Raw genomic sequence first — 23,175 nt, 5'->3', positions numbered from 1 at the left:
CTACCTCATTTCCTTCTCACTCAAGGCACAGCAGGCTCATGGCTGGGCTGAGTCTTGCTCAGACAGCATCTTCACAGACAGCACATTCCTCCATATCTAAGTTCAACACAAGAGTAATCTAAGGACTGGTCCCTCTTGCAAAATCAAGATAAAGGAAGAACTCAGATGAGCTTCTGAGAGTCACCCTGCTTAGGGAGACAGAAGGTTCTGTGAAACCCTGGGGAGTGGCAGGCCTTACTGCCTCAGGCAACAACTATCACCTCAGAGTGGCACAGGGGGCTTTCCAACAGGCCTGTAATGACAGGGACAAGGACTGAGAGCTAACATCTCAATGGCAAATGAGAGGAAACACCTAAACTTCTGGAATGAAGTAAGAGGATGAGGGGCAGGGATGTTCCAGTCAGGGTCTTACCTGATGTGGAAATTCTGCACATTGACATTCTTATATGGGGCAGTCTTTCTCTGGCACCAGAGGAGGAGCCCTTCCTTGGCAGAAGTTTCTGCAAAATACACAGGGATAATGATACTGGCTCAAGAATAAACACTGAGAACTCAGCCCAAGCTGGACAGGACTTTTAGCATCAGGCCTAGGAACAAACAAAACCCAAGGAGGTAACCATTAGGCATCCCAAGAGCAGTAGAGACAGCTGCCCCATTCTGGATGGTAAGCAAGCCCAGCCTAACCCTCCCTGCCCCAAGAAGTCACCTGCCTAGGACTGCAGAAGAAAGTGGCTGTACCGGAACCCGACCTTGTATGGTGTCCCTGAATCCAAAGCCTGCCTTTAGCCACCAGAGGACACTGTCAAACAAACCCTGAGTGGTTGCCTTGTCCTCTTCTGCTCCTCAGGACAAGAGTCTCACCAGAGTGGGGAACAAGTATGTTCTGGTCACCACTACAACCAGACACTTAAAGAGACTTCTGCACATGCTGATTTGGTGGTCTTTCTCCTCTGTCATATACAGGTGATTGGAGAGAAGTGAAGCTTGTCTCAGAATAGCCTGAGCTGACCTCAGATAGACGAGGTCCCCTAAGGCAAAGGCCCAAGGGACATGAAGGTGCAAGCCAGAGAGCCAGTCCAGGCCCAGCTCCATCACCAGTTTTCGCCCTGTGACTCTGGCTGCTGGACTAAGAATTGGAGCTGTTTACCCTTTCTGCTTCACAAGATTGTATGGGGGGGTCCACAAGCTAGAGGGCCTGAGAATACTAGCATTCTGGGTAGACCCACAGTGGAGAGGTGGGAAAGGTATGTGTAGGAAGGGTAGGTAGCTGTGGGGGACCTCCATCACCTGCATACCCAGGGTCCACGCACTCCTGTGCAGGGCAGTCCCTGGGAATCACCTCAAAGAAGCAGGGAGGATGCTTGAAGCACAGAAACAAAATTTGAGGAATTCTAACCTAACTTCCTCAATTCCCGGATTCATTCTCTCTCTCTCTCTCTCTCTCTCTCTCTCTCTCTCTCTCTCTCTCTCTCTCTCTGTCTCTCTCTCTCTGTCTCTCTCTCTCTCATTTTAAAGACAAAAAAACAAAACAGAAGAAAGCAACACTGGGCATCTGGGCATGGTGGCGCACTCTTATAATCTCAGCACTTGGGAGGCTGGACTACAAAGTGAGCTCAAGGCCAGCGTGAACTGCATAGTGAGACCCTGTCTCAAAAGGAAAAAAACAAAAACAAAAACACAGAACAAAGCCGATCAAACAAAACAATGCAAGCTACACCAGATTTCAAAACAAGAACAGGAAACCAACAGTGGCTACCATGTCTCTTGTTTTCTTCAAAGTTGAATTTCCTGGTTCTCTATGGTCTCTTACCTTCCACAGAAATGTCCTGGATGGCAAACCTCAGGATAATGGTCCAGATCATTCCCAAGGTCATCTTTGCATTGCCGTCCACTATCTCTGCACACAGGGAAGGCAGCAAAGGAAGCAAAGTTTGTTAAACCAGAAAAAGGTTCCTCACTTTGGCCTGAAGGCAGCTTTCTGGGCCCATTTGGAGATTAGTCAGATCACAGGAATGGACCACCAGACTGCCCTCTCCACCCTAGGGAAATTGAGCCCCATAATCACCAAGAGGAGTTTTGCAAACCTGCTACGAGCTGGCTTGCACCACACCACAGGTCTCCATGTGTGTATTTCCTGGGCTACAGGGCCTTTCCACAGCCAGCTCGCTGTGGTGATACAGTTCACAAGACTACTCCTTGTGAGGACTGTCCCTTGTGTATGGCTTGTCTCTCTGACTGTCAGGGCACTCACTGTTTTGGCCTAACTCTGCCTCAGGGCTAAGACTTTTAGTCTCTGCTCAGTACTGTACTACTGTCTGCTGTCACCTCCTTCCAACCACACTGCCATGTCTTCCCAGAGCTGAGACCTGGCTGCTTCTGGAGGACCCCTACAGTGCATTCTTCTACTATAGCCAAGCGTGCTGGATTCGCACCATGTCCCTGCGGAAAGCTCCACTGCAGCTGCAATGACACCTATCCCCAGGAGTAGGCCACACAGCCACAGCTCCTTCTTACCAGTGTGAGTGTGGTGGGGTCTTCACGTTGAGCTACACCTCCAGCTAGTCCTTTTTCAATTTTTTGAGGTGAGATCTCACTAAGTTTTCCAAGCTGGGCTTATACGTACCCTCTTGCCTCAGCTGCCCTGAGGGTTGGGATTATAGGCATACAGCACCACTCCAAGCTAGGTGTCTTCTTTGAAGACCTTACACATCTACCCACCTACAGAAGGCACTCCAACCTTTTCCTTCAAATGGCTGGCTTTCTCCCATAAGCCCCTGCTTCTTATGTCAGGAATCACTTCCCCCACTGCCATCTAAGGAGTTCTTGTCCCACCCAGCTCCTCTGCTTTCTGTCTGAGTCTCAGCACAGAAATTGGGGGTTAGGGAAAAATAGCTTCAGAAGAACTAAGAATGGTGAAAGAATGGCCAGATGAAGCGGCTCCACCACCACAGCCACCCAGGAAAGGCTGGGCAGAGAGTACCAGAGTGCTTGATCTTCAGGACTAGAAAATGTGAGGGTGGGTAGGTTTGGAAGTAGAATTGTCACCCAGAGAAAAGGGTCCCCCTTCCCATGGACAAGCCTAGAGGGACAAGCCACTGTGGAGGAATTGCCAGGTCAAGCCAAGAGCCTAAAGCTGAGGGCAGCATTTGGTTTTCCTGCTAGAGGATGAAGAAATATGTTTAGTTTGCTGCCCATAGGCAGTGGAAGGACCCACCAGGTAGAGCAACCTGCCCCTTCCCAGCCTAGGGTGAAGGCAGCTCTCCCTTCAGGAAAGCTGTATGTACCAGGGATGGCCTCCAGGGCAATGGCCCAAGCACACACTCTGCTACAGGTGCAGGCTGCACGTGGGGGCCTCAGACTTGAGGGGAAGGTGTCTCTGCTGACATGCCACCAGCAGCTTCTCTGACCTGCAGCTGTGCCCAACTGCCATCCCTTCTAGTAACTCCCAAGAGAAAGTCATGCTCCTGAAACTGTCAGGCTGTGGGGGTTGAGGGGTCAGGGAGACACACAAGGCCCAGTAGCTGCAGTTCTCAGGTGCTCCAAGCTGCAGAGTGTCTCCATTTGGTGGCTGCCTAGCCTTGTCCCAGGATTCAATGGTCACAGGGATTGGGAGTAAACCAATGTGGGCACGAAGAGTGAATATTTTCAGAAAAAAAATTTTCCTCCAAATGAAACTGAGGCCTGCCAGGGTCTCTCCTTAACCTCTTTTGTATTTACCAGTGTCTGAGCAAAACAAATGCAGCTGTGAGAAGCAAAGGGCTGGCGAGGCGCCCAGAGGAAAGATCCATGCAAGGACAGAAAATCTCTGGGCCTGACTGAATTTTTGGGTTTTGAATTTTTTTTTTTTTTAAAACAAACACCAACCACCTCGACTGTGGCATGCAAGGCTTGGCATCCCTCCTCGGAGAGGTCTGGGGCTGGGGCAAGGCCCTGGAACTCAGTGCACACATTCTGGCCTGGAGTCCTGGCCAGACTCTCTGGGCCCTGTCATTAACAGCAATTAGTTTTCTTTGTTTTTCTAAAAGCTGGGACAACATAGATGTTAGGGCAAGAAACCCTGTTCTAACTAATGAGCAGAACTGTGAGCCGTGGCTGCTGCTGAGTTTCTAGGCTCCACCAGGCCATACCCCATCTTCAAAAGCACCTCTGCCCCCAACCCAGGGCTCTGAGGAGGGTGGTTCTGGGCATCCACTCTAGACAAAAGAGGATCCTGGTGTAGCCCGAGGCCAGACACTCTCAGCCTGTGCGTGCAGGACAAAGTGTGGGAACTGGCCTTTGCACATCCCAGTACCCTGCCTGAGGCCCCTAGTCCCTATCTTCCCTCTACACTCCCTCATTTCCACACACACCAGGCAGGATTGGCGGCAGCAGTGTTACTGTCTGCCAGGTCCAGGACAAGGAATGTCCTGGGTCCAAGTCAAAGCCTCTCCTGCCTCTCAGGAGCTGCACTGTAGCTCCCAGATTCAGACTGCACCCCCTGGAATTTCCTGCTGGGTGCTGGTTTGATGGGGTTGGGAACCTAGTGTCCTCTCAAGGTCCATCATTGTAGTCCCTGCTGAGTATGTGTTATATGTGCAGGTTGCCCACGGCCACAGTACTGTGTCACTATGAATCTTCACGTGGTCAGAATGCAGACGTCGTGCCTCAGAGAGTGAAGGTTAGGAACTCAGCCAGTCCCTGGCTGCCCTACCTCTAGCTTACCTTCTGCCCCAATGGAGACCAACTTGACTCCTTTGCTGGCAATGAAGTCCAGGGCTTTGTTCACATTGTTGATTTTGTGCACTCTCATCTTCCCCCGCTCAGGCTTAGGTAACCGCTCCCCTGAGACAAGCATGGAGAAAGGGAAGGGAAACAGAAGCCTTGGCATTCAGCTGCTTTCCAAATTCAGGCCCCTACCAATCCATGAGCCACTCTGACCCAACGCACAGGCTGGCACTCAGACACAGGCTACTGCCATGGAAGAGATCACAGTCTCCTTCCAGCAGCAGTGATGGGGCAGCTGGGTGGGCAATGTCTCCTAGACCTGCAAGGAGAGGGCATCTGGCCCAAATATGAATTGCACTGTGCCTGTGTTGAGACTCACCTGAAATGACCTCCAGGAGAAGCATGAGCTTCAGCCCGTCTCTGAAGTCCTCGTCAATGTTCTCTATCTGTGTGCCCGCTTTGCGCAGGTGGGAATTGCACCAGGCTGTGAAGGTCTGGAACAGAACACGTGGTGGCACAAAGAGTCACTCCAGTTGTTGAGGCTCTACTGAAAGTGCAAGTCACAGCCCTGACCCCAGAAGGACAGTACACTGTATGTTACAGCCACTGTAACATACTATGTTGTGGCTAGACCTTGGTGCCACCATCTACCTACATTGTTTCTGACCCTTACAATGACCCAGGCAGATAGGAACAAAGAAACTGAGCAAAAGAACTGACCACAAAATCACATGGGTGGTACACAGCAGGGCTTGCATTTAAATCCAACTACACCAAGCCTGGCAGCCAAGTGTCCTTTCCAGAAGCAGCTGTGAAGGACTCTGTACATGAACGAGGCATTAGTGCTGACTGAACAGCAGGTCTTGCAGGCTGCAAACAGGGAGGGTCCTGCCCCCAAAGATCCTCAACTTCTATTCCCAGACAGACTGTAGATCCTAGCCAGGTACTAGCTCAAGCTATGACTTTCCCATTCATCACTAGACATGTATAATGTGGGACAGGAAAGCAGCTGGGAAAGAAAAGTCTATAAATTCAGGGTTTTTTTTTTTTTTTTGTCTTTCTTTGAGCTTAGGGTGGCCCTGCAGCAGCCTCCCCTGAAAGGCCAGGAATTCAGATCCTAAGCCCCAGATACATTCCCATGCAACTAAGTTTCCTGCTGGCCAAAATGCCCTGGCCTCTTTGAAAAATATTCCATGTTTCACCCTTCCAAATCTTAAGGCCTGATGCATTCTAGAGGGGGCTGGAAGGCAGGCAGGTAGAGGAAAGCAAGGAAAGGTAATTATATCTGAGAAATAAGTTTTGAAGGATCAACTGGAAAGCGAAAAGGCATATTCTGGTAAGCCTAAGTCCCAGGCCTGATGCACTGACAATGTGACAGAACACTCAAGCACAGGACCACTCAGTCCCTGCTAGCCAGGACATGTTATCTAACATCACTGCCATGCAAGTGGCTCACATCAGTTAATGCCAACATGCCCAGACACCTTCTGGGCTTAAGCGGTCCTCCCACAGCAGGGTCTGGGAAAAACCCAAAGCCGATTCCCCCAGGAGCCTCTATACCCCCGTGCTGTCTGCCCCCTTAATCTACTGGGGCCAGAGCACAAGTGGGCAGACTGCCAGGAACTATGAGAACACATTCCACACCCAGGGTGCAGGCAAAGGCCACATGGAGGGCATCCCTGGGGCTTCTGGCCAAGCACCATGTGTTTTGACAACTGCCATCAGGCCTGCTCCTTCAGAGACTCAACAGGAGGCTCCCCCCAGACAAAGATACTGCTTAATACGCAGGCCACCCCATGGTGCAGATCCAGTGCACCCCTGCATACACCAGATGAAAGTTTCCTTCCAAATCTGAATGAGGACAAATGAAGGTAGTCAGACCACTCTGCACAGGCTCTCAGGAAGGTTGGGCCCCTCATCCCACCCCAGCTGAGGAGGCCTCTGTCGTGCTTCTGCCCTGCTATGTAGCCACTACCACCCGTCCCACAAAATGGCATCCTGCAGCACAGTTCTGGTGTCCCTTAACCCAGTTCCAACTCAGGAGGCCCTCCTCTGTGAGACTACCTCCCAGCACTTCTCTCTGGTCTCTTAACAGTTATGTTTCCTCTTCTGCCTCCCAACAGCTGTGAGCCCTGAGAAGACAGGCTGCAAATCAGGTTCTCACTATCAAGTGCATTCACTCACCTCCTCTGCATCATCTCCCTTGCTGACTTCACACAACTCTGAATCCAGACCAACCAGGGCCAGAACACTGGTTCTAACACTCACACAACCAAGTAACTTAGCCTTCTTAAGCCTGTTTACTGTAACATAGCAATGAAGATTCCGTGGAGCATGGTCAATGCCAACTCTAGAGGATGCCTAGAGAGCACACAGCAATACTGTTTTTTTGATTCAGGGTTTCACTATGCAGTTCAGAATGGCCTTGAACTCACTATGTAACCCAGGCTGGCCTTGAACCCACAGAGATCCTCCTCCCTCGGCCTCCCAAGTGCTGGGATTACACCACACCTAGCATAGAAGTTCCTAATAAATGTGGCAGTCCTGAGCCTCACAGGGTCTCTTCCTCACAGGTCTCTGACCTCAAAGATCCCGTCACTTCTTACACATGGCACTTCCTCTGTCTCCTGTCTCCCCTCATCACCATATACCGTTGGCTCTCTGGTAGGTAACACACTTTATCTCGTCACTTTCTGGGATTTTTTTTTGATACTGGGATCAAACTAACAACCTTGCACTTGCCAAGCAGGTGCTTATGCCACTGAGCTAAATCTCTACCCCTTCTAGTCACGTTTTGGATGCATGTGCACATGAAACTCTTTCCTACCATGTGTGAACTCCAGGGGGACAGGAGGTACATCTCTCATGTCTTTATAGTGCCCAAGTAAGAGAAGTTACAGAGCTCAGGGGCTCTGTGACACGGAGGAAAACAGCAGATAAGGCTGAACAGGAAGTGGCAAGGGATGTCGGATCTTTGCTTTGCTTGTGCCTGAAAGATACAATTGGACAACAGTGGCCAAGTCACAACCCACATCCTGGGGATGCAAGTGGGCGGTTCCTAGAGGGTGAGTTTCCCTAGTGCCACAGAACTACAGGGAGACAGGTTAAATACCTGGTCTACAGAGGCCTGGAAACCCCTCCCCACATCCCACTGGCAGGGGTTGATTCTATGTACTCTAGAATGGGGTACAGATCTGGGAAAATGCCAGCTTCTTATTTACTTGCTCTGAATCCAACCAAGTAACTTTACCTACTTAAGCCTGTTTCCTTCCCCCAGAAGACAGATTTATCAGAATCTACCTCCTGCAGTTGTTTTAAAGATTAAAAGCAAGGAAAAATGCATTTAAAGCATCTGTCACAGTCCCTGGCCCAAAGTCTATGCCAGATGAATCACAAACATCCCGACTGACTTCTTCCTATTCAGTCCCCAAGAAGAGTAGGATCCTTCTCTGATGAGAAGGCCTTCAGCTGACTCCTACTGGGAAATGGGACTGTAGGAGGCCCGCTGCAGATGGTTCCCACTACAGCCTGTGAGGTGGTGAAGGAACTCACATCCAGGCCATCTGTCCTCACAGAGATGGGGTCCTATCTGACCTCCAAACACACTTTCTGCCTCTGTTCACCCTCTCTGGGTAGTAAACACGAGCTGTAGCTTGGGGCTCACACAGACATGCATTCAGGTTTTTCTCTGCCACGAGGCAACCTGCCACAACCTTGAGCTTTCTTTCCATCCTGATGAATGAGGACTATAATCTCTCCTAAGATGAGGATTAAACAAATGAGGCCAGGCCAGTGAATCATTTAGCACCGTGCCTGGCACAGGTTAAGTAGTGTTATATATGTCAAAGAAAGGTCTATTTTTAGACAAATGGTGGCTGGTGTGTGCATCTGTCTTCCTGACTGAAATTACGCAGAACCTCCAGCAGGACACAGAGCAGGCACTTGGGAGAACACCCATGTGTGGGGCGATGAGGAACTCCCACCTGACCCTACATTTGACAAGAGCCTAGTGGCCCCCAGACAGACTTCCCACCCACCTGCCATGCCTTGCTTGGCTGTGTTTTTGCCTAGGAGGCAACCTCAGGGAACAAGCAACTAGAGACATTATCTCTCTATGCAGGAAGACTGGTGAGGAAGAGCTGCAGTTTGAATTAAAAATCCATAGTTTTTCTACTTGGTTACAAAAATAATACTTTTTGTTTAGCTGCTTCCCCTTCCTCCTAGCTGAGACTAAGACGTGTGGAGCGGATCGCAGAGAGGGGTAGTTTCCACAGATGGAGGCCTGTGTGCACATCACAAGCCCCTTTGCTGTGCAAAGTTCTCTCAGGTGTGAGCTGCACACAGTACTGCAGAATGGACCCCTCTGCCCTACAGTGGGCATGTGGGGTCGCCCATGTGGGGTCACCGACATTCACACCCTCAACAAGTACTGCTGAGGTTCCATTAGGCCAGGCCATGTCAAGTACGTCAGTGACCACAGGCAGACAGAAGCTGGACTCATGTGGCTCCCAGGATGAGAGGGAGAGAGGATCGCATGGGTTCAACTCAATAAGCAACACCTTAAGGAAATATGGTAAGAACAAGCACAAGTGGACACTCCACAGAGCCAGCTGTGTCCCAGGCACTGCTCTAGGCACTTTGCCATATACTAACTGCTCTCATGCTCCTACCATCTGATGAGAGATGTGATGTTATTGCTCCCATTTTACAGATGAAGAAACTGAGGGCCTGAGAGGAAAAGGGACTTACCCACTTTAGTTACTCCTAGAAAGTTACAGAGTTGGAGTTAAAGGCAGAACTATGGCTTCAGAGGGCCCCCTCAGGTATCAGCTATTAAAAAAAAAAAACAAAAAACCCAGGAGCTGAGCATTCAGCACACTAGGGGTATACCTGCTTGAGTTTCCTTGAAGAGGTTAATTCGCGTACACTAATATAAATAGTGAGAAAAATTATATAAGAATAAAGGAGACTGACATAATGGGAACGATATATGCAAAGGTCCTGCAGTAGAAGTAATTGAAGGAAGAAAAGGAGTGAGGCAGGGGGCTTTTCAAAGGTCACACTGGCTGCTGCCACTACTGCACGGGGAAGGAGCCTAAGAGAAACTTTTTCTATCACATGAGGTGAAGGAGGAACACCAAGAAGCCACATCAGGGATGTCTGTTGTGACGGAGAGCCAAGAATTCAGGCTTCCAATTTTATCTGGGAGGAACCAAAGCCCTGTGAGAGGGTAACACAAAAGGTATCAAGTTTTGGGGGGCCTTACTGTCACTTTCCAGGGACTCTGATCAGCTACCCCGTGGCAGTGGCTATGACCTCAGCATCATCTATGAGGCACTTAAGCACCCACCTGACAGATACTGATCTGCAGGATCTACTGTGCACTGGACATGGGAGGAAGCCAAAGAGACATAGAATGTATATTCAGAATATTACAGATAATTATACAATAACTGCTAACTACTGCTTCTTACAATTTACAGATTATGATCATGTATCATACTGTCAGCTCTGCTGGACAGATGAGGAAATTGAGGCAGAACAGGTTAAGCTATGTGCTCACAGGCATACTAACAAACATAAACATAAACATAAGTGGACACTCACTCTATGTCAGAATAGGAGGCAAGCTACGTGGCTTGGCAAGATGGACCCAGCTAGGAAGATCCCAGAGTAGCAAGCAAGACAGTTAAAACAGTGCCAAAGCAGTCTAACTGATCCCAGCCTGACCAGGCCATGTCATGAATGGAGCCTGTACCTAGCCCTCGACCTATCTAAGAGGAAGGATGTGGACTGGTCTGCCTTTAGAACACAAATGGAAAACCACAGAGCTTGCAGAGCCTGCCCTGCAGCTGGCAGGCCTAAAAGTCTTCTCTGGGTGCCAAAATAACACAGGGTGTGAGCAGAAAGAGTTCAGTGGCAGGGGAGAAAGAGATGAACTTGCTGGGTTTTAAGATCTCGCGTCACCACTCCATGTCCTGCCACTCTGCAAGCACTTGCAGAGGAGGGTGAGAGCGTTTCTGTTTTGTCACTCTGGGTTGCTGGGGGAGCCAAGGAGGCCTGGCATCACGGGTCATAAAGTCCTTCCTATGTCACAGGGACCCCTCCCAGTCTCCAGGATGTGGGGCAGCTGGCTGAATGAATGATGGATATTGTTTGGGAGGTGACCTAAGCAGCCAGGAATGTGGCAGCAGTGGGCTTTAATGAGGCATTCATCAATGACACCCTCCCCCAACCCAAAGAGGTGAAACCCTCATATTAGAGGACACAGGACCATCAAGCGGTGCTCCAGCAGGCAGTCTGATGGTGAGCACAGGAAAAGAACAGATCCTCAAGGGTCCTGTATGACCCACTAGAAAAATGCCCCTTCTTTTTCTTCCTAGCTTCCAGTTACATATTCTTAGTAGCAAAGGGGGTGGCATGGAGGGACATGTCTGTGGGAAGCTGCAATTCTCCTAAGTCCAAGATAAGAGGCACCCATTACAGTGAGTCGGGAGCTAGAAACAAGCTCCACCCAGGCCCAAGTTCCAATGGGCAAGCACTCTGGTCCCAACTAGCAAGGGGAAGGCAGGCGGGGACCAAGGCCAGCGGCTTCCCTCTTCCTACCCGCCTGGCAGTCACATGTGCATTCCATTGACTCTGCACTTGACAAGATTTTAGGAAAAATTGTTCCATGGCTCTTGCTGCATCATCCCTGCTTTCCACTGTGTGTAATGCCCACCCACTTAGCAGGATGCCATAGCCAATGCCTAACCCAGAAGGACCAGGCTGAATATATTTTCCCCAGGCCTATAGATGAATGCAAGTGGCTATAGCTAGCTCCCCCAGGGAGCACAGAGGTCAGACACAGCTCCCCAGGGTTCTGAGAGTTTCCAAGTCTTGTCTCTGAAATACCGTGTTGGGTTTGTTGCTCCGCTGGGGCATCGACTGCTTTGAGGGGGAGGGCGCCGTCTCACCTCCTGAACTCCCACCTTGCCTGCTGTGGCCTCTGATGCTGCCCATGCTCCTGCATGCACAGGTCTTCAGGAAAGATGTCCAAGGCTTGGACATAGGGAAGGTAGAGCTATTTATTCCTAAGGCAGGTATCCGCTTTCTTATCACCCATCTGCCAGGCTTCAGGCAAGGCCAGGCCCCAGTAGGACATCTTTTCAGTTCCTGAAAGCAGAGACTGCTCCTGGGGCCTTGCACTTCACTACCAACTATAAAGGTGCTTTCAGGGGACAATGGCTCAGCCTGCTGGAATCTAGGTTACCAGGCACCTAGGCAAAGAGGTGACTGACCTGGTCAGGAACCCATGAGGCCTCTGCAACAGAGGGTGAGACTGCAGTATAAGCATTTAAAAAAAAAAAAAGGTATGTTGCCTTCAGTGGATTCTGAAGGCGATGAAAATCAGAGACCACACTAAAAGGAGAGATAAAATGAACTGCTGGCAATGACACAGCCACAAATTAGATGGGGGGAGCAACAGGGGACACAGGGGCTGCCCACCACCAGTAGTCAATCCTGGTGGGCATGGGGCAGGACAGGCGCTCTGTGTTTTTCTGCCCATGACGACACAGTCTAATTTGAAAGCAATTACAGTGAAATACGGAATGCTTTTTATGTCTGGGTCTGAAGTTGCCTTATTCGGAGTTTTCTCAGCCTTCAAGAAAAAGCCCCGACTCCCGAGTTGAAGGATAGGTATAAATACCACAGAGTGCAGGCGTGAGCATTCCAAAGGCCCTGCGTGTCCACCCCAACTTCAGCGCTTTACCCTTGGTCCCCTCCTGTAACCAGAGTCCCAGTATTGGTCAGTGCCCCACAAGGTACTTGCAAGCATGCATGCTGCTACAGTGGATTGTTTTAGAGCTCAGACCCTTCCTCTTGAGATACAAGGGTCTAAGACTTTCATAGCTCTTACAAGGCTGGTTATACATAGCACTACTCAGGACCCCCCTTAACACTAATCATCCAGGGGGCCTGCTCTGACTTTGCCATCTCCACTGAGCTATCGCTCTGCTGTTATTTTATCCACTACATTTATGATAAGAAATTACATTAGTTATTCATAAGCAGTCTCCCTTGAAAGAACAGCAGCAGCTCCCTGAGAGTGCTCTATTTGCTGCAGGACCCCACTGGTTGGAACAGTGCCTCTCCCTATGTTCAATAAATCCTAAAATATGTAGAAGGGGTTTGAAATTTCTCACGTCCAGCTCTTTAGGACTTCACGGTTTTTAATCTCATTTTATACTGGTGAGGGTCCTGACTTAAGAGAAAAAAACACTTGCTTTCAGAAGGTCACATAAATAATCCTGTGAACAAACCAGGGAAGAAAATGCTCTGATTTTGCTGCTACAATGGGAGAGAGGAGCCTTGTATTTCACTCAGGCTTCTGAGGCCATTGGACATACAGAGTCTCTGGTTTAAGCAAAGCTGGATTAGATGAGGATTAGCAGCAGGTAGGCTAGAAACAGGCCAGCCAAGGAGCTGACAGATCCTCCAGACATCAGCCTGCCCAGAGAGCACAGTGTGTCTAAGTGCAACAGCAAGAGCTCTCAAGTTTCAACAGACATAGGTTCAAGTCCTAGCTTCACTTAGTAAAACATTTATGGCTTCAAGGGCTGGGGACATAGCTCAGTGGTACAAGTGTCTGCCTGGCAAGCCTAAGGTCATGAGTATGAGCCCTGGTACCAAAAAAACAAACAAACAAACAAACAAAAAAATGGCTTCAAAAAACAAACCTCACCCCTCTAAACTTCAACTTTCTCCTTTGTAAAATGAGAATAATAGACACGTTGTAAGGATTCAACAGGGTAACATATGAAAAGCACTACACAGCCTGAAAGAGAGTCTGTGACCAATAGATGTTCTATTCATCACCACATTATTCCTGTTCCGGAAGGTGCCACTCCTCAGCACTGCCGGTGAGGAAGCCAGGCCTTCTAAAGTTGGCCAAGTTGCTGGCTGCATTTTGGTGGCCGATACAAAGCAGTCATCCTCCTGACTGCCCTTCTTCTTCTTTTTGGGTACCAGGGATCGAAATTACAACCTCACACTTGCCAGGCAGGTGCTGTGCTGCTGAGTTATATCCCCAGCCCCAAACTGCCTTTCTTTAGCCTTGCCTCCCAACTATCAAATGAATAAAATAATACATGAACTTTACAAGTAAAGAAATTACAATACATTCTTGTTTCAAAAATCCTTCAAATCTAGTAGTTCTCAAGGTTTGCTATGTATTAGCTAGGAGTCTTCCTCCCATCACCACCTCTCAAGGTAATGAATATACGTTATGTTAAGTTGTTAAGCTTTGAAGCAATTTGTTACACATCAACAGATAACTTATACAGTGTAGAAGCAGGGTTGCTGGATCACAGGTATGCCTGTACAGAGAATCAGTTTTGCTTTTACTGTGATATAATTCTGCTATCATAAAACTGAGTTTTAGTATATTCACAAGATTATTCATCTGTCACTATTATCTAATTCCAAAACACCTCCATCACCTCAAAACTGTCAGCACTCTGTTTCTCATCTAACGTCAGCACAGCCACCACTCACCTACTTTCTCTTTATGGATTGCCCATTCTGGAATTTTATACAAATATGTGGCCTTTCAATTTAGCTTTTTTCACATAGCAAGCTTTTACGGTTCATTCACATTGAGACATATATGAGCACTTCAATCATTTTTATGTTTGAATTACATTCCATCATACAGACTACTTTTTTAAAAATCTATTTTTTTGTTTCTGCCTTCTAACTATCATGAGAAATTTCACATAAATTATGTTTTCAAGGGCTGGGGATTTAGCTCAGCAGCATAAGCACCTGCTTTGCTAGCAGGCGGTCGTGAGTTCGACCCCCGGTACCGATAAAAAATGAAAAAGACAAAAAAAAAAAATCATGTTTTCAATTTTTTTGGATATATTGTAGGTGTGATAATGCTGAGTAATATGGCAACTAATCATTAAAAACTGCAGGATGCACCTTGAGACCACAACGTTAAGAGGAATAAATCAAACATGCAAGTTTTGATATTGCATGGTTTTTTTATATGAGAATACCAAAATACAATTAAGATGCAAAATAAAGGATAAATGATAGGAAATAGAGAGAGCCTTTTCAAATGGGAAGGAAAACAAGAGATGAAATGAGCAGGTAGGACTAGCAATTTAGTTCAGTGGTATAAGCGCCTGCCTGACAAGCGTGAGGTTGAGTTTGATCCCTGGTACCACCAAAAAAAAAAAAAAAGAAGAAGAAAGAAATGGGAAGGCAGGAAAAAAAAAAAAATTGAAAACAGAATTAGAGCTTTTTCAAATGGGAAGGGAATTAAAGAGCTGGAGGGAGCAAAGACAGATGGGAAAGGAATGGGACAAAAATAATTAAGATGTGTTATGTCCATGTACAAACTCCCCACAAGAAATGTAATCACTATGTATGCAAACAGGTATTAATAAAAATACATAGCAACATTTTAAAAGTAACTGATGAGGACAGCTAGAAAGAACAGAAAATAGACAGAGGAACTGCAGGACTCCCTTCCAAAGAAGACACAGTTTCATATTTCTACCAGCAATCTAACGGTTCCAGTTCTCCACATGCTCACCAAAACTTGTCACTATCTTTTAAAAATTATAGTGGGTGTATATTATGATTTTTATTTGCTCTAATGACTAGCTAATCAAGTATCTTTCCTTATGCTTTACTGATCATTTGTTTACCTTCTTTGGATAAATGTCTATTCAAATCTTTTGTGCACATTAACTGGACTATTAATTGTTCATTTGTAAGAGTTTTTTATATATTCTAGACACTAAACCCTTATCAGATATATGATTTGGAAATATTTTATGTGAATTGTCTCATTTTAACAGTGTCCTCTGAACAAAAATGTTAATTGTGGGGAGGTGTTTTTGAGACAGTGTCTCACTGTCACTGACCAGGTCAGGCTGGTCTCAGGCTTGTCTCAAACATGCAGCAATCCTCCTGCCTCAGCTTCCTGAGTGCTGGGATTACAGGCATGGGCCACTATGCTCAGAGAAAAATGTTAGTTTTGATGAAATCTAATTTTTAACCTTTGGCTACTCATGTTTTTGCCATATCTTCTTTTTGGTACTAAGGGCTCAAACTCATGGCCTTGCGCTTGTCAGGCAGGTGCTTATGCTGCTAAGCTAAATCCCTGGCCCTTGCCACAATATCTTTTTTTTTTTGGGGGGGGGGGTCTTTTCGTTTTTATCGGTACCAGGGATCGAACTCACAACCGCACACTTGCAAGGAAGGCGCTTATGCCGCTGAGCTAAATCCCCGGCCCTCATAATATCTTAAATTAAGATTTACATCTGTTTTTTCTAACAGTTGTATAGTTTTAACTCTCACATTTAGGTTTTTGATCTGTTTAGAGCTGATTTTTCTACAAAGTGAAAGAAGAATCCAACTTAATTTTTTGCATGTAAATGTTCAATTGCTCCAGCATTATTTATTGAAAAGATAGTAGTTATTTTCCTGTTGAATTGTCTGGTACCCTTGTTAAAAATCAATTGACAATATATGGAACTCTGTAACTTTTAAGAAATGCCTAAACTTGCTGGGCATAGTGGTAAACACCTGTAACCACAGCATTCTGGAGGCTGAGACAGACTGTCATAGTTCAAGATCGGCCTGGACTACACAGTAAGTTTAAGGTCAGTCCCAACTACCTAGCAAGACCTTGTCTCAAAAAACAAAAACGCTAAACTTCACCATGGACACCTGAGTCAGATTCTTCTAGATTGGTCATTTTATAAAGCCCATCAGGTAATTCTCACATGAAATCAGGGTTGAGAACCAGCACAGTCACACTAGGAACAAGAGGTCTAAGGCTCAGGCAAACCAGAGAGGTTGTGGGGCTGGGGATTTAGCTCAGTGGTATAAGGACCTGCCTGGCAAGCGTGAGGTTGTGAGTTTGATCCCTGGTACTGCCCGCCCTGCAAAGCAAACAAACTAGAGAGGTCTTGCCAACTGGATTTGCTGGGCTGGCCTGCACCAATGAAGCTAAAAGAAACCCAAGAGGTGCTAGGGACAGGCAGTCCAGGGTAGAAAGGTGTTCTGACTGCTTCTGTTTCCTCTCACAGACTTCTTCCAAGCCATGCCATCCAGGGAGATCCACCACTTCAACCCAAAGCTACTCATATGACACTCTTTTAAAGAGTGTTCTCCGGGTTCTCCCTAAGGAGGAAGTGCTTGCCCTCCCCACAAAATGTCCACTTCCACAGGACTGAATTCAAGGCAGGTAGGGTCAACAGGATGGACAGAGGAGGGAGGGTCAGTCTCCAAACAGAGCTTCTGGGCAGGAAACGGAGATGAGTGAGACCTACCTTGATAGCTATTTTCAAAAGAGGAAACTTCCATGCCAAAAAGGTGGTTTTAAAATTGGGACAGCGGGGCCCTGCCTTCTGCATCCTCTGGCCCCATCTGGTGTTCTGTTGTGAAATGATCAGTACACCTGGCCCTTTACCTGGAGAACAGGGAGTACAGAACTACAAAAAACCCATTTACTCATAAAGCCCACAGCTGAGCTCGGGTTACCCAGGGGGGTGGGGAGAACTAAAGATCTTCTGGTTTAAACTTTGATCCTTCAGAAAGATAGCCAAGCCAGCCAATTCTGACCTTGAGACCATGTGGCTTGAAATCTCAACAGTTGCCTGACAGGTCCCATGTCCAGAATTAATGTATTAGTCAGGATAAATCCACCCGGGGACTTGCTCATCCAAACAAAAGGTGTTGGATTTTGGAGGAGACAGTCAGAGGGGTACTGAAGGGATTGTAACAGAGCTCGGTGCTACTTTCTACACACCTCTGCTCTGAGCTGCCAAGCCTGTCCCTAAATCCCCACAGATCTGGGAGTGCTGCTGGACAGGGCATATCCTCCCCTTTCTCGCTGTCTCCCTCTCAAAGGGGCAGCCTGCCTTCTGAGGGTACTCACTGACCCACAAAATCAAGGCAACTGTGTCTGCCTGGGAGTGATCTCTTAACACTGAGAAGGGCTCCTCCTCTGATAACTGAAACTCCTCCTTAATGATTCTTTCCCTTTTCCTGTTTTTGGAGGCTCTGATTCAACAGCCTACCTAGCCAGGTCAGAGCCTTCTCTCACTCTAGTGAAAGGAGAAGGGTGTCCAAGGGTGGGGCAATATAGCCAGGCTGGAATCTGTGGCAGCATTCAGACACACACTGTTTTGCATGTACTCACTCCTTCCCCACTGGTTTGCCACTTCCAAAGCCCTGGATAAGATCCTTTCCAGAAATAGGATGAGTCTGGAGTACTGAGAGAATTTAGGGCACATCTCTACATAGTCAATTCTCCTCACCTTGAGTACTAGCAGCAGGGAGAGGAAGGTTGCCTGCCCTCTGCCAGGGCTTAGCCGTGTGGCTCTTTCAGGCTGCCACCTAGGAGGGTCTCAGTGGAAAATGGACAAAGGAGTGATGAATCCATCAGTCAGTCTGGGAGATACTCTGAGAAGAAATTCCAGGCTTAAGAGTTCTGAGTTTGCCATGAGGCAACTGATGATGTAAAGTTATCCATCCAATTTTGCCCCTAGCCTCATATCAGCAGGTGTTGGCTCTGCTTCGAGGTCCTGGGATGGTATAGGGCTCACAATTTCAGTGGGTTAAAAAGTTACTTGAGGTTTAAAGGTTACTTTTTATTTTTTAAAGACAGGGGCCTAGGGATTTAGCTCAGCAGCACAAGTACCTGCCTGACAAGTGTAAGGTCATGAGTTTGATCCCTTGTACCAAAAAAAAAAAAAAAAAACCAAAATAGGGCCAGGGATTTAGCTCAGCAGTATAAGCGCCTGCCTGGCAAGCACGTGGTCATGAATTCGATTGCCAGTTTAAAAAAAAATAAAAATAAAAAAAAGACAGGATTTTGTTATGTAGCCCAGACTGGCCTCGAACTCATGGCAATCCTCCTGCCTTAGCCTGCTGAATGCTAGCATTATAATGCCTGGCTTTTTTAAAAAAGATCTTATTTAATCTCAGACCCTTGGATATATAATATAGAGTCAGCAACAGTGTCTCAGAAGAATTTAAAAAAAGAAAAACCAAAATAAGGTTCTTTAACCAAAGTATAATTATAGGACTGGGAGGAACCAGTAAGAAAAGACTGAAACCTCTGACTCATAATTGCTCCATTAAAAATGCTGAAACCATTTGCCCTGGCATAGTGACAAGGCTACACTCTCACCCTGGCTCGCCCCACCTACAAGCCTTCCTGGGGCTGGTACAAAATCCTGGGTAAGCCATTAGTCAGTCCTAAGGGGTGGCTGTCTCCAGAAGCACTGTGCTGTCAAAGAGAGGGAGTCTAGCCACCCAGGCGTGGAGCTGACTGCGGGCCCTAGAACAATGAGGAGTGGTTTGTTCTGTGTGGAGGGCAAGGTGACAGGGAACAGGGTAAGGGTGGATGGAACCGTAGGGTGTGGGCTCTAATTTCCAGGGAAGGACTCAGTAGTCCTGACATGGAGGACAACTGGGGAGGACTCTAGGTACTCAAACTGTCACAGGAAAACTACAAAGGGGTTGAACATTAATGAAAATAGTGAGAGATGTTCTTATGACTGGTGGAGCCTAAGGCTTACCTTAATGTAATTATGATTTTTTTTTTTTTTTTTTGGTACTGGGGATTGAACTCATAACCTTGCAATTGCAAGGTTGGCACTGATGCTGCTGAGCTAAATTCCCAGCAATTATAAAGTGACTCATATTTATTAAGTACTAAGTGTGTATATCACTTTGTTCTGGATATTCTCATTTTACAGGTGAGGCTCTGAACATTGAAGTTATCTACCTATGCTTGCACGGCTGCTAAGGGACGGCCAGGACCCAGAGAGCCTCCTAACTGACCTTGCATCTAGTAAAGGCTTTTAAGTTTCTGATGCTCGAGTGAGGCATTTCACAGAAGTTTCTCTTGTATGATCTACTCTAGGAAGCCGCAAGCCCACACGGCAATCCCCAGGGCCGTGGCAGATTCCAACAGCTCTAGCCCTGCAGGCCCGGCACTGCCCAGTGAGTCATGGGACAGGGAGGGTGAGTCAGGTGACTAGGTAAGAATCAGAGCTACACTACGTGGCCCGGTTACCTTGACATTCCTGTGATTCTGCCAAGGTAAAAGTAACCCAAGGAGTTTGCCTTATATGGGCACAATGACAGATTTCATCATGACAATGTGTTAACTGACCCAGTATCAAATCCGCTCCCTGGCTGCACAGGAGATGCCTCATAAAGCTGCTCTGAAAGTATAGGAAATAACAATTTATGACCGTTTATTGCTGGTGACTCATAAAATATAGGTGCAGCCTAACTGCCTCTGTGTGCCTCTATTAGACAAGTATGGCGAGCAAAGAGGGTTGGTAGCCTACACAAGAAGCTACATCACTCTCTTTTCTACCCGTAGCAAGGGAAGCCTTATTTAGACCTCTCTGCGTGATCACAGGTAAGGCTCAAGGTAAGGCCTGGAGAACAGCAGGTCATGTGTGGGTTTTGTAGAGCCCTGACCACATGCTTTCTCCCAGAGGAAACTGAAAGAGGAGAGACAGGGACCATGATGGAAGGCATAGTCTCACAGGCCAGCAGGAAACAAATGGTTAGGTATGAGTACAATGACACTGAATGAGAACCAAAGGTACCAACCGGGCCTCCCAATGTGGGAAGTCATCCCAGCCTGGCCCCAGAATATGGGCACCAGATAGCCTTGCCCAAGCAGCTCCCCAGAATGGGGAAACTCACTGCTACGAACCTCTGCCAGCCTTCATTTATTCCAATTTTAAAATGTTCTGAAGATAGGCATTTGTGGTGGTGCATCCTGTAATCCCAGCACTAGGGAGGCTGAGCAGAAGGGTCACAAATTCAAGCCCAGTCAGGGCAGCTCAGGATATCCTGTCTCAAAATTTAAAAAATGTAAAATAGCCTGAGGATGGAGCAGAGTGTGAAGGTGCTAGATTCAATCCTAAGTATCGCCCCCTCCAGGACAGAGCAACTACCCTATACCACCTAGTAAACTTAGCACCAGGATTAAATCAACAAATAACCATCCCTTCATATGCTTATTTTCTAGTGAAAGAGATACTATAAAAAATAACTAGAATGGGTTAAATGAAACAAAATAATCTAACAGAATAACTGGAGGGGAGAGGAGAGAATCAGGTTCAGCTAGTCAGGGAAGGGCTCTCTGCAGAACTGACATCTGAGCACAGACAAGCAGAAAGAGCCAGCCATAGGAAGAAGAAAGACCCCAGTGGCATAGGCCAGGTGGATGTGGCCGGCTCGGAGTAAGCTGGAAAGCGGAACATGTGCAGGTGGTTCTCAAAGACTTTGGATTTTACCCCAGGAGCAATAGGAAGCCTTTGCAGAGCTTCACAGCAGCAGCAGCAGCATGCAGCACCTCTGCAGAAGTCTCTCTGGCTCCTGTGGCTGAGAAGTACAAAGTGGCAGCCTAAGTCAGCGTTACAGTAGTGAAGCAGACAGAACTGGGAGATCTGGGATACATTCTGAAAAAGCGGACAAGATATACTGCCATTGTCAGCGTGCTCTGTATAAAACAGTCACCTCAACAAGGACAGGGACCATGAGGATACTACTATGTGACTTAGTACAACACTGCCTCCAACACGATGCCCCAGGACCCACCCAGCCCATCATCTGTTATAGAAACACAGGCCTGACTACAAACCACAGTGCGTTTCACAGAGGCTGTCCAGAGGGTAAGAGTGGCAGAGAGGTAGAAGACATGAAGTTGCACTAGGGAGTGACTTTTAAACCTTATTCCCCAAAAGGCCTCTGTCTGGTGGGGTACCAGCATGGGGGTGGGTGCCCGCTATTCAAATTTAACCTTAGTAGCTCTTTAATTCATAAGACGATAGATCCATATTGGACTTCACTTGCACTACTGTAAAGTACCTTTGCTTTAAATCTTAAAACCTCTATATAAAGCCTATTCCAAATGGTTGTGGCCTCTACATCCCATTAGATAGGGGGAAAGACAGGGCTGTTGGGCTGAGCTTTGTAAGGGAAAAGAAGACAGACACAAAAATCCTGTCCTCTTCTCCCCTATAGAAGCCTGTGGCCCTCTCTCACTGTGGGTGGCAGGCAGCTAGGGGAAGGCAGGCAGTACACACGCTGCAATTCCAATCTGAGATGCTCAAGGCCTGCTCCTTTCTGAGATGGAACAAAGGGAAGATAAGAAGGTCTGTACCCCAAATTCCCCTCAAAGATAAATGTGGTTATAATTCTAGTGAGTGGCCTGGCACCAACTGAAGGAGCCTGACCAGCAGAGGCCTGGAAGGAGTGATGTGACTACACCTGGCCAGTAAGACAGCTAGCCATTCTTCCCAGAGAAACAAATACTTGGCCACAAGCACCTCCACAACCTCAACACCATCACCTCCTGCTCAACAAAGAACAAGAAAGAATCAAAAGCAAAAGAATGAAAACCCCTCTGCTAATTTAATCAAACACCTACTAAGAGGAAACTTGGCTTCAGGAAGCTTCTTGTAGGGGTGGGATTAAGACTCAAGACACATAAAGAGAATCATCCAAGGGTCTGGGAAGAACTAAGTAACAGTTGTGCCCTCAAGTATATGGTCTATTTTGGAGAAGGATACTGGTGAGCCAGTCACTGCAGGGCAGTGTGATGCGAGGATAGCAAGGTCAGTTGATACCTGATCCAGGCCTTGAAAGAGGAGCACTTTCTGATAGGTGGTGACCTGGGAAGAAGGTTGTTATACATATCCAGAACACCAAAGGCAAAAAACAAAAATGCAAGAAATATGTGGGGACGCCAGGAGAAGTATCAGGGCACAGTGTCAGCTGGGGTAAAGGGGAAAGACACACTAGCATTCAGAATGTGTTCTCTGAGGGGCTGGGGATTTAGCTCAGTGGCATAAGCACCTGCCTTGCAAGCAGGCAGTCATGAGTTCAATCCCTGGTACCGACAAAAACAAAAAAGACAAAAAAAAAAAAAAAAAAAAAAAAACAGAATGTGTTCTCTGGGCAGTGGGAGGCAGAGAAGGCCTCCTCAGAGTAACCTGATTACATAGAAGTCTCAGAAAGATAATGTTCATGGAGCTACTGAAACCAACTGGGAGACTGGAGTTCAGCCAGTGAGGAGGCCACTGCAGGAGACGGACATAGATGATAGGAAAGCCAACGTCAGAGCAAGTCCTGTCACCAGACATCATCCTCATAGTGTGGCTGAGTCTCCTGTCCAGAGCCTCACAGCTCACGTAACTGGCAGAAGCCTTCAAGATCTGCGTGTTTAAGTACCCACTAGATGTCCACAATGTCAGGAATAAAGAACAAGGCTAAATTCCATGACAGTTGAGAAAAAAAAGTAAGTAAAACGTGGTGAAGGGTCAAAACATGGTTCCAAGGCTTCTGACATGGATGACTTAAGGAGGAAGCAATCACAAACCAAGGCATGGAAAACCAGAGGACCTGAGGAGTCATTTTAGATGCACCAATACT

The 23,175-nt window shown here is 47.3% G+C and overlaps 1 protein-coding gene across 5 annotated transcripts in view; it reads right to left on the bottom strand.

Annotated features, from left to right (window-relative positions):
• The window catches only part of Actn4 (actinin alpha 4), a 70,224-nt gene that overhangs the window by 20,961 nt on the left and 26,088 nt on the right, over positions 1-23,175 (bottom strand). For all 5 annotated transcript variants that reach the window (XM_005002548.4, XM_003467246.5, XM_003467247.5 and 2 more), the window contains exons 2-5: positions 5,084-5,198; positions 4,702-4,821; positions 1,811-1,897; positions 413-500 (exon numbers count right to left, since the gene is read on the bottom strand). In XM_005002548.4, coding sequence (XP_005002605.1) covers positions 413-500; positions 1,811-1,897; positions 4,702-4,821; positions 5,084-5,198 — 410 coding nt within the window. The remainder of the gene's footprint in view (positions 1-412; positions 501-1,810; positions 1,898-4,701; positions 4,822-5,083; positions 5,199-23,175) is intronic.

The sequence above is a fragment of the Cavia porcellus genome, unplaced genomic scaffold (genome assembly GCF_034190915.1).
Source record: "Cavia porcellus strain 051 isolate PalLab524CR breed Dunkin Hartley unplaced genomic scaffold, mCavPor4.1 scaffold_7, whole genome shotgun sequence".
In the NCBI taxonomy this organism is placed as follows: domain Eukaryota; kingdom Metazoa; phylum Chordata; class Mammalia; order Rodentia; family Caviidae; genus Cavia; species Cavia porcellus.
Note: the sequence above shows the minus strand (reverse complement) of the source record. Positions and strands in the feature narration are given on the sequence as shown.